Raw genomic sequence first — 11,732 nt, forward strand, 5'->3', positions numbered from 1 at the left:
TCAGTCTAACATTTTCGTAATATTTAATTGGAAAAAAAGACAAGAAGGAGACGGCTTTCGCTCGGATTGCAGACAGAAATACACAAACCTCCCTAAACTGTATGGAAAACATCTATGTACACAAGAAAACTTTATCTATTTAGCGTACTTTTCTAGGACTATTCCTCGTGGCGGGAGGTGGAAAAGGAAAGGGAATTTAAAAGCCCATCAAGTTTGAAGTATGTACAACTTATCTATCAACCCATCCATGGGAAAGGGTGCTGCTAATATCCCGCAAAATCCTTTGACTCTTAGTTTTTTCCAAACGACCAGAACTATGAGTGGAAAACGAGTACCCCGTACTAAGAATAATCTATTTAAAAACGGATCGTATTTATGTGAGTTTGGGCGCAACTGACCGGAGGGTTGTTTCGAATCGTTTCGTGAGAATGGGGTAGCGCTTCATACGAAGAATACTGATAAATCGAAACCTAAAATACAAGATTATGAGAAACGTAAACTGAGAGTGAAAGTAGAGTAGATTCTACCCCCTGATAGTGCTTCTGTTGTTTCGGTGCGTGTACTTTTACACATTTACCATTTATTGCAAAGTACTTGCTTATTCCTCCGAATGTAATATGGTTCCATCCAGCAGCGTGAGCGTGAACGAGCTTTCGAAAAAAACGAAGAACGATATACCAAGAAGCAAAACGATTAAAAATTGGTCTACCTGTTGTTCGGTTCTGTTGAGTATGTGCAGTTACAGCTTGATTTATACAAAAAAAACTCGCAGCAAACCAAAAAAAAAAACTTTGAAGCAAAACTTGTTAGTAATTGTTGGAAAGATTTAAAATTGGCAAAACAATTTAGCATTTGTGAACAAAAGTTGAAGAAGAACAGCAAAAGTGAAGATATATAAAATACATATACAATGTTTTTGAAATTTTTTAAGTATCGTTAATTAAGCGCAGTGAAACACGATGGAAAGGAAGGAAAAGCTAACAGCATGAGCGTGGTGGCATCAGGATTAGATTATTTTAGATAATACTTTTCAAGGAGGATGCTACCAGGAAAAATACCCCAAAACACCCCCCCCTCCCCCCCGGGAAACAATACAATCCACTAACGAGCCGTAAATCAACCAATAATGGAGAAGAGCAAAAAATTAACCAAAAACCAGCCCCCCCAATAATCTTGTACAGTTTGTGTGCGTGTATGAAGAACAGATTTAGATAAAAGTACCATAAATCAAACTCGAAACAACAAAAAACAACACATATACAACAACAAAAAAAAACGAACAAACAAACACAAACAAAAGTAAGAACAAATGCATATGAATGCAGTAACGGAGGTGAAACGAAATCGAAAAGACCGAACAGAAGACGAAGACCGCGTGTGTGCGACCGAAGCACGCGTCCCTTAGCGTATGATCAATAATAAATGCAGCTATATTTAACTTTGGATTACATTTGGGTTTTGTGTGCTGATTATTTTTACTTTCTCATAACTCTCTCTTTCTCTCTCTCTGTTCCCGTACAACTTAAGGAAGGTGCATGATATGAAACCAAAAGAACTAAACAGCTTTAAAAATGGGAACGAACCCCCGGGCTTAAAGTTAACCTTATCTTACTAATTGCTTAGTGTTAGAAGGGGAATAAGAAAATATCCTACACAAAAACAAGCAAAAACACAAGAAAACCACCTTTCACTCACTCTCTCTCTCTCTCTCTCTCTCTCTCTCTAAGCCCCTAGGGCAAAGCGCAATAATGGTGACCAAGAAACAAAAAACGCGCAATTTAATGGCTTCTTTTTCTTTTTTGCTTTCGTCCCTTAGTTTCTTTCCCTTTTTTTAAGGAGAATCTGGATTAGAAGAAGCAAATAATAAGCTTATTATAGCCACGGGAGTCGAATTTTGCTGAGCGTTTACTCCTGATGCTCCCTGCTTTAAATTAGCCTATTATGTTCCATCTTACTTCGCACTCTCATGTTATTGCGTGTTTCCGGCTTTTTTCTCGACCTCGAAAGAGTCCGGTTTTTTAACAAGTCCGCTTTCAAAACTGACTTCCATACAGCCATCACACACACACACATGAAAGCAACAAAGCATATGAACCGCTTTGAAACGCTTTAAATTGGGAACCGGTTACCGAGTTAAATCGAGCTTTTCAAAACTACTGCTTACTAGGGTAAAACATGTATCCGAACACAAAATATTAACAATGCCATTGAAAAAGGGCAACAGAGGAACAAAACTTTGTACTTCAAAGGAAAACTGAAAAAAAACAGCTGAAATATTGCATGCTTTCCGCGATCATATCGAACTGTCGTGCTTTGTTACTGTGCTTCTGCTGTATCCCGACCGTTAGCTTAATGTTGGTTATGTTTGATCTTTGCTTCGTCCTTTCTACTTTACGTTCAATCTGTTTTGTCTGTGCACGTTTCTTAAACTATACGTATATATTCCTATGCCTACTGTTTTATAGAGTGTTACTGTTATTACTGTTTACTATACTCGCTTTGTTCTACTGTGTTCTGCTTTTCGTGTGTGCTTTTTTTATGTGTGTGTTGGATTGTTGTTGTACACCGTTGTTGAATGTTTTACGACTTTTTGTTCTTTATCAAGCACGTGCTGTATGTTGCTGTAAATGTTTTACTACATAACCAAAAACTCCTTTCACCATAATATATTACCTCTAACAAAAAAAGGCATTGAGTTTCATCGCAATCGTGTCCGGTTAGTTGTCCTTCTGTTTTTGTTTTTCCTTATTTTTTTTTTATCTGTACTCGGTTCACTCTCCCTCGGTGTGCGATCGAATGCAAACACGTATCATAAAAAATGTACACGAGCTTAGGTCAATGTTCTATCTCTTTTCGGTTTCTTATCGATGTGTCTTTCCCCCCCCCCCCCCCCCCCTCTCTGGAGTGTACTTCGATGTTGGCTTGTGGTGTACATTTTAAACTCTTCTCTTTTTTGTCTCTCTCATTTCTCTCCCCTCCTCTTTTGTTACATGTTTTGGCTTATGATTTATTTAGTGTCCGATGGGTACCTTTCCCCCGAAAAAAAGGGTACAAAAGGGCCAATTATTCCCTTCAGTATCTTTTCTTTTCTATTCTTCCCAAGCTGTGTCATTTACCGATTTTGTAGCGAACTCTCATACGACTACATAGCAATTTTTGGTTTTCTTCGCCATTCTACAAAAAAAAAACTTAACGCACATTTATACACACACACACCACACATACAAACCTTTTTTACATTACTCCCCCTTTTCCAGCTCCAAAAGCAACGAGATGAAGAAAAGGAGCTAAACAAACCCTGTCTAAAATATTACCGGGCACAATGGCTGGCGGGGCTGAGTTTTCTCCTTCTTGCAGAAAAAAAACAATCCAAACGTGCCTTTTTGCCCCATATCTGTGCGGAATAATGGCAGCCTTTGGCGAACAAAAGCGCCCCGTCCCGTATAATTCAATTGATGGCAATTGATTCGATATTTCTGCCGCTTGGCTGCTCAAAGACAGACAAATGAACCATCCTGTACCATGGATGGTACACCGAGGAACGTTGTTTTTTTTCTTTCGAAAATGACCTTTCACCCACAATGAAGCTCAAACTCGACCAACCATCGAAAGGTTACATTTGTTACCTTTTCAGTTGGTACATGTTTTTGTTTTCTTAATGTTTACAAAGAAAACACTGCTCCAGATGTTTCGGGCAAGAAATGTCAGATGCCGGAGGCTGACACCGACCAAATGGTACAACCCGACCATGTGCACAACCACCACAATTCTAAATCATTCTGTTGTAACCCTTTTTTAGGCAAAGATTCATTCGCTACTCTTTTTCTATTTTTCGTTTTAATAGATTGTAAATACAATTATTTGGAAAGTCCCCAACAGAAAAGATTCAAAATAGAAGTAATTGCCTTCTCTTGCACCACCAGGCGTCTCCATTGGGTATCCGTGAAGAACCAGGCGTCTCCATGGAATACCCATGAAGTACCAGGCGTCTCCATTGAAAGTTATCAAATACCAGGCGTCTCCATCAGAAATTATTCATGCATGAGAACCGTTTTCTCAGCGCAAAGCCGCACGCCTCAAGCTACCAATATTGAGCTGCGAACACTAAGAACCAGCACACTTCCGGTTCGAATCATCCGTAAACTGGGTCAATTGGAAACGATATGTAACTGACTCAGCCTTACGGTTAATTGCACTCGGGCTCTTCACCGCTCACGCTACATTGTATTCAGGCCTTTATTCCGCCGCTCATTAAGCGCAGAAAAGCGCACGATGAAAGAATTATAACCTGCAGTGCCGTTGTGCAAAAGAAAGCAACCCCGTACACGTTCTTACGGTGGCCCGTTGTAATATGCTGCTTACCTTATGCTTCTGACAACTTTGGTGCAAAAGCACACGGGAAGCGTTTTATGCGCTCGGGTTTTGGAAAGCATTTCACGCGATAAGCACCATCCGAGGAAGCAGATACCGCGCCATGTGAAGAGTGCTTCGTCCGAGTGGGTACGGATGGTGATGGCTGTGACTGTGACAGCGCAGATGCCGCGTAAGCAAGATTTACGTGAGTCGACTCTTGTGGCTTTTTTTTTACTGTGCTCCGTAACGTTAGGAACACTTTGTTAATATTATGGATTGTGATTTTCTCTTTGAGCTCACGGCAAAGCACACAATTCTTTCCACGACAACGAGCAAATGTAGTTAAAGAAACCGTACAAAGTTTCTTTCTTTTTCAAACGAAAACAAAAACCCAACAGCACCATACAAAAAGGTCACCAAAAACGGAAAAGGCAAATAGAAACCAATTTCCTATTCGAGGAAGCTTTCCATTTCCTGCTTTCATTATCTGCTCGTTCCCGTACGCGTGATGTTTTCCTTGTTGACTTGTTTTATCCACTACACGCCGTACGAAATGTAATTTTCCACATAACAGTTTCGTTTCGTTGCGTTCACTTAAGTCAATTTTCCGCGAGAAGAAGAAGCGAAAGAGTCTCTTTTCTGTTTTGTTTGCGACCATGCGTGTCTCCGGGAATGGTTTTTCTTCCATTGGCAAGCGAAAGACACACCGTATAACCGCATAACGACTGTGATTGTAGGCTAGTACGTGAATTTAAAGAAAAACAACATATGAAGTGCGAGTAAAAGTGCTGCAAAAAAAAACAAGACGGAAGAAAAACCATTCAAGGCATGCAGCGCACTAATCGCATTAAACTATTGATGGTGGTGGTGGTGGTTGTTGACATTTGGGGAGTGAGCCAGCTTCCGTGCTAGTTGGTCCGCGTGAGAGGTACAGCCATGGTGCGTGGTGAGCCAAAACATTGCAAGACATTACTTGACTAATTCGAACCGGTGTCGAACTCGAACTCGATCACCGTGCAACAGCCGATCAGCCTTGCATGGGCCTTTTAGCAAATTTACGGTACACGGTGCAATATTCATTAAACACATATTTGCCTCACAAATGATGCCAAAATGCTAGCCGTTTTGGCCCGTCGAACGCAACGGAGGGAAAGCAATCATCACAGCCAAACATTCTCCGTTCGCTAGCGCGTTGAGTTTTAATGAGCCCGCTTGGCAAGAATCTACTCGCTCGCTTCTATGGTTAATCGAACAAAAGAAGAAAAAAATACGGCTTTAATAATGATCCAAAGAACTTTTTTTAATAAATCACCGAACCGTATTTTAAGCATGAAATCGAGTAAATTATGCTTGCCGAGAGCAGCACAACGCACAGCGTCGCAGCGAATGGTGGTGCTTTCCTCTGTTCCCAGCAAATCAAACACATATGAAAGCCAATGCCATGATATTTTTTCTCATAGACACACCGGAATGATCTACCGTGAATAAGAATAACAAAAAAACTAGCCAATAATAATTTACCGAACCGAATAAAACCAAAAAAAACACGTTTCGATATGATGTTCATCAAGCGAATCCATCATCACACAACCCCTCGACCGAGCTAAGCCGAAACGAAACTGTTATTGTTAGTAGGGAGGAGTAAGTGCAGTAAATACAGTACTATACAGCATCTTTCTAGGACAAGCGTCCGTAAATTTGAAGTAAAAAAAAAAACAAAGCAAAACATTTCGATAAAATAAGTAATGGCAAATTTAAAGTTTGAATTTTGGAGGCGAAAGTGTTGGTAAAAAAATGTATCTAAAACTACAGGAAACAAAAACACAAACACAAAAAAACATTTCTAAGCGTAGCTACTAATACTCTCTCACACTCATACAAACACTCCAATACATATAGCAATATGCAGGCGTTGTGTCGCGTGATGCACACATCGAGCGATCTACCTGGTCAATTTTCATTTCGAGAAGGTCAATGCTAAATGGGGTCAATTTTAATTTTTATAAACTTAAAAACAAAACGACACGAAACCTAATACTAAACCGATTTTCAAATTATTGCGTTGCGTAAAAAATTAGGAGATAGAATCAAAGAAAACCAAAGGTACTCTACGAGCCCCGTTTTCTTCTCCCACTTCATGTTTAGGCTTCCAGAGGGTGAAAAAGAATGGCAGGCAACTAGGTGACAGCTGATAAGGGCGACAGGAAAGTGCTTAGTGTGTTACATACTCGATTTTCCCGCACTTTCTACACAAAAGAGTCTAGGGAAGAGAGTTGAGATTGTTTTGTAAATAATTTTCACAACCCATTAAGGTAACCGGCAATCCGGGACTACACACACGGCAGGTACTACTTTTATTTGCATTGCTCATTTTACGGTAACGATTGTAGCGTGGTTAGAGAATATAAAAATTGTGTGCAGTGAAAACTATATCATTTATTGTTTTAAAAAGAAAACCCCGCAGCTAAACAACTATCGTTGCTTATAGACTATAGTTCAATTCTGTTAAATATTTGATAAAAGTGACGGGATAGACAGAGAGAGAGATAGAGAGAGAAATACACGCTAGTAGTAGCGGATTTTAAAAAAAGAAGTCTCACAAGGATAGAGATGATACGCGGATGAGACGCGGATGGGAAGCAAAGCTCTGATAGTATTAGAATTAAAATAAAAAGAAACCAACTGTACATCATCACAATGACACATGCTTTCCTTGCATTATCCCGAGGAAAGGTTGAGCGCGTGATCAGAAAATGAAAAGAGAAAAACGAAGCGAAAATAAATTTAAAAAAAAGCAGCAAAACACATACATAATTTCGATAAACCAATAAATAAAAGCCATAAAGTTACAAAGTAATATTTCTACACGCCAATTCAATTAAGCTGAGGCCGCCATGCTAAACCGCTTGTATGGAGCGCGCGCGCGTGCGCGATCGTCACTCACTCTCTCCGTCTCTATCAACCATTTTCTCTCACTCTCTCTCTTTTTTGAAGACACGTGTTTCTTCTTTGACTTTTTGATCACGCTGTCGGAGCTTTAACGTTGAACTACACCTGCGATAGGGAAAAGGGCAGAGGTAAATCCATAGAAAACGATAGCAGAAGTAAACACGAACAGGTTACACAGCTGCAAGCGTAGCAGCAGCATAGCAGGAAGAAGCTAGGGAAAATAAAATTTGAAAAAAAAAAAACAGAAGCTAAACACAAAACGACAATTTGTCATGTCAAGTCAGTAGGATGTGGCAACATTGCACGGGTCGAGGAAGCGATAGTGATTGCAAAGCTGATAAATAAATTAATGTTTCTTACCCTGTTTAAGCCCCCTTTACTAAACGCATCCAAGAAGGTGACCGCGGAGGATTAACTACCACCACTGCACCTTCCAACAAACGAACAAACAAAAAAGCTCCTCTCTAAACGCAAACAATGTGTGTGCGCCGTCACAAGCTATTGTGCGCAGCGGGAACATAATAAACAGTGTCGCCGCGTTGCGATGGCAACCGAACGTGGTGCAACAGAGGAAATTGTTTTTCAAAAAAAACCCGTTGACGTGATGGTGATGGAAAAAGATAATTTTATTTTGGGTTTTTTTATTACACAATTGTTTATTATAACATTCCTCTACTATTTCTTCCTAACTTCCTGTCTTCCTGTTTCGGGGGCTTTGCTCTCGTGCAACGTCTAGCCTTCCTGCTGACTCTTGCTCCGCCATGTTATTCTTATATTTTCTCCTCTGTCCACAAATGCCTCACCTTTTTCTAACTGAAACTATATGTTTGTGGCGCTCAAAAAAAATCAAAGCTAAAATACACACAAACACATCGTAAACACAAGTACAAAATCAGATTTTACAATCTCTGCTATATCCTTTCAAACAGCGACGAAATGAAAGTGTTCCCCCATCACATTGTGTGCTTGAATGTGTTGTTATCTACTGTCGTTTTCTGTTTCATTTCATTTTTACTTTGTGTAACGAAACAGTTCTAGAAGTAATTGAACGTGTCGATGTCGTCTGGAATAGAACCACTTTTAACCTTTCTATGGCAAACAAAAAACAACAACTATCAAATCCAGTCCCTATCCTTCCCACCCAGTATGTGAACTCTCCCTCTTTGTGCGTCTATTTCGATGTCTGTTTTGTTGTCGTTTGATAATTAAAAAAATGGGATCAAATTAGCAACCACACACACACACCTACACCCACATATACACGAAAACAACATATTCGGTACATTCTACTGCTGATTGAATGGACATGGATAAAGAAGCTGTAAAGTAATACCATAAAGATTTTTTTATAAGTTTATGAAGGAGAAGTTAGAATCTCCATAGGAAAATATTTTTTTCTTCGTTTATTCTAAATATGTCATCCTTTTTTGAAGTAAGACCAAGTTTCTGTACAATCTGATTCAATTCGAAAATTTCACCTCAACGGACTGGAAGGGGTCCAAAGAAGTGGATTTGAATGGTGAAAAAATCCTTAACATGGCAGTACTTTTTTATACAAATTTCCTCATTCATGACAAATCCGTCTATGTGACAAACACACATTATAAGCCGCTAGCGGCGCTAGTTAAAATACAGGACTTTCAACTGTAATGTCAACTGTAATGTCCTTACTTTAACTGTAGGAAACTGGAAAAAATCAACCAATATTTAGAGATACTCAAAGTGAAATTAACAAATTGATAAATAACAAAAAACAATTGTCATCTTTAGTTTGAACGAAACGACTTAAAGGAATACTTATGAAATGTCTAATTTATTTTGCCTCTTATATCAGCAACACGGTATCACTTTTACAAGCCGGAAGAATCCTCACACATCACCAACACACCGGCAATAGACCGAACCGAACCAAATACTCTACGCCACAACACTTATCTATTCCCGTCTTTGTGTGTGTGTATGTTTTTTTTAATGACTCGCGGAAACAACTACAATTTCCAATGCCCGAAAGCATCAATATTTCAGCAATTTTTAAAACAAAAAATGAGTCACCGTAAATACAGGGGAACAGCGAAAACTATGAGCGTAAGTGCAAAGGTGTACGTTGGCTTATGCTCATCTAATTAAAAGCAGCAAAGCCAACAAAAACCTGAAAATTGCTTTGCACCAACTTTACTTCGACTTTACTTTCTTTAACTAAGCTCAAGTGCGCCGCGATTTTTCCACCTTTTTCCCAATTCCACTTATACGCTTAAACGTTTCTTTCTTCTACTATCACCACCAAGTACGCCATCATCTTTGCGCTAGAGAGCAATTCTCTCCTCCTTTTTTCCATGTTGCATTACGCGCTGCAATTACTTCAGCTGGATAAGCTTTCAAATACAGGAACATTCCTTCTGCCCTCTGATACTGACGATGCGGTACGGTTGGCGTGCAATATTCGCCAAGCTGAACGTGAAAGCCATTAGCGTGGTGGAGGTTTTGTTTGTGTTCTTTTCTTCCTTTTTTATTTCGAAAACGGCATTCTAATTCTACTTCTAGCAGAAGCTTTCTGACGTCCTGACCCGACCCTGGACCGTGAGATGAATATGCGGAACGGACACAGCGTTCACCACACCGAAGGCATCGTGATACGAATGATTGTAATAAAGATTGTTAATTAAAATGGATCCAAGCTTGTGCTTTCTCTTTTTGTACAAAAACAATCCGAAAAAAAAAATTAAATCTCAGGATAAGAGGCATTTACTTGGTTGAACTATCCATTTGCCCAAGGATTCATAATCATGGCGACGGATATGGAAAGAGTTCCAACAGCTCAAAAACAAGCAGAAAGCTTCATACACAATTTTAGGTTTAGGAAATGTGGGATGAGCACAACAAAACTGCTTACGATTTTCTCCGGAAGTGTTCGCTGCCCTTCAATCAATGGTCATGTTGGCAGGGTTGGTGGTATTCAACTGCGACACATCCAGACTGGCATCCGAAACGTTCATATGATACGAAGAGCCCATCACATCTAGATCGTCCTCGTCTTCGTACATTTTCTTCATGCGCTGTTTGTAGCTGTAAAAAAAAAACATTTATCATAAATAAAGGACCTTCTGCAAATCCGGACGAACTCCACTCACATCTGACTGTCGGGATTATTCTCCTGATTGCGACACTTTTCCAGCTTTTTCTCCAGAAACCGCACACGATCCTTGGGCGGCAGTTCGATCGTGCGCACCATCGAGCGAACCCTTCGGACGGCTTCGATGAGCACGGGTAGCTTATCTTTCGCCGATCCGAACAACGATTCCGTAACGTAACTATCTAAATTTTCCTGCTCTTTACTAGCGGCATGCAGGACGGCGGCGAGTGCAATCTGTGACGGTGCGTACATCAGTGGCGCATCGGTAAGGAACGTTTTGTCGATAAAATCTTCAATTCCCGGTCGCAACCGATCCGGATTGCTCATATTGCATCGTGTCTGAGAAAGGGGCAATAAAATTAGCAGCTGGAGCTTCCCTATTCGCCCGAAACAACTTACCTTTATGTCAATCAGAAACCCTTCGATTGGCCTCATCGGATTGTGTATCGTTAGGTAGTAGTTTAGCTCCTGCATTAGCAGCAGCTCGTTCGACAGAATGATATCCATTGCTTTGCCTCGATCCCCCTTAATGTTGGCCACAAACTGTGCAATTGACACGTTAAACTCTTCCACCTTACAAGCCAAGTAAACGCACGTCGCCCTACAGCCAGGAGAACACAATCAGAAAGAAATAAGTTACTTGCATATTTTTATCTACCCATCCTCCCAAACCAGACTGCAACTTACAAAATTTCCTTCGGATGGTAGTCCATAGACGAGTTGTTAAGGTAAAAGCGCTTAAAGTAGTGAAACGCCGTCCCCACGACGTACTTCGGCATCGGAGGCTCGAATCGTTTGCAGAACTCCTTCAACTGTAGCTCATACTGCTTCAGCAATAATCGCTCCTCGTCAGCCGAAAGAAAGTGGGCCTGTTTTTGTTCCTCCTGCAAAACAAATGGTTCCGATAGTAAGCGGCTTGGTTGCCCGCGAAAACACGAATCACACACTCACCGTCATGCCGGCACCATGCTTGGTAATAAACCGAACATTTTGTTTCACACGCAGTTCGGCTAGCTCCTGTTCCGTTTTGAACGTCCAATACTTTTTCTGTGAGCTAAGGGAATACATTTTACCACTTGCTAAGCCTTTTCCTCCCGGATAAGTTTTATTGCTGCTCGCGGAGCAAAACACCGTTTTTTGTGAGCAAGCGAATCTGACATGTTTTGTTTACCTCGCGCTGTCAACGTGCGTTTGAACCGGGCTTGCTTGATAACATAAGCCGTTTGTTTACTTTCTTGCAGATTGCGAACATTTTAAGCACTTTCTACACGTCTTGCAAGCTAAGCACATTATTTGCTCA

General features: G+C 40.4%; 1 protein-coding gene across 1 annotated transcript; it reads right to left on the bottom strand.

Annotated features, from left to right (window-relative positions):
* Nucleotides 1–2,870: 2,870 nt before the first annotated feature.
* On the bottom strand, nucleotides 2,871–11,614 carry LOC118512601 (cyclin-H). The gene is made up of 5 exons (XM_036057257.1): nucleotides 11,384–11,614; nucleotides 11,120–11,316; nucleotides 10,832–11,033; nucleotides 10,431–10,771; nucleotides 2,871–10,365 (listed from the first exon to the last, which is right to left on the bottom strand). The coding sequence occupies exons 1-5, from the start codon at nucleotides 11,498–11,500 to the stop codon at nucleotides 10,221–10,223; spliced, it is 1,002 nt and encodes a 333-aa protein (XP_035913150.1). The 5' UTR covers nucleotides 11,501–11,614; the 3' UTR covers nucleotides 2,871–10,220.
* Nucleotides 11,615–11,732: the final 118 nt, after the last annotated feature.

The sequence above is a fragment of the Anopheles stephensi genome, chromosome 3, assembly GCF_013141755.1.
Source record: "Anopheles stephensi strain Indian chromosome 3, UCI_ANSTEP_V1.0, whole genome shotgun sequence".
Taxonomy (NCBI): Eukaryota; Metazoa; Arthropoda; class Insecta; order Diptera; family Culicidae; genus Anopheles; species Anopheles stephensi.

Bases quoted from the DNA above. Each gene is read 5' to 3' on its own strand.
- LOC118512601 (XM_036057257.1), bottom strand. From the start codon at position 11,500: ATGTATTCCCTTAGCTCACAGAAAAAGTATTGGACGTTCAAAACGGAA. The intron at 11,317-11,383 runs GTGAGTGTGTGA...TTTGTTTTGCAG, and splicing joins AGCATGGTGCCGGCATGACG to GAGGAACAAAAACAGGCCCA. The intron at 10,366-10,430 runs GTGAGTGGAGTT...TTTTTTTTACAG, and splicing joins AATAATCCCGACAGTCAGAT to CTACAAACAGCGCATGAAGA.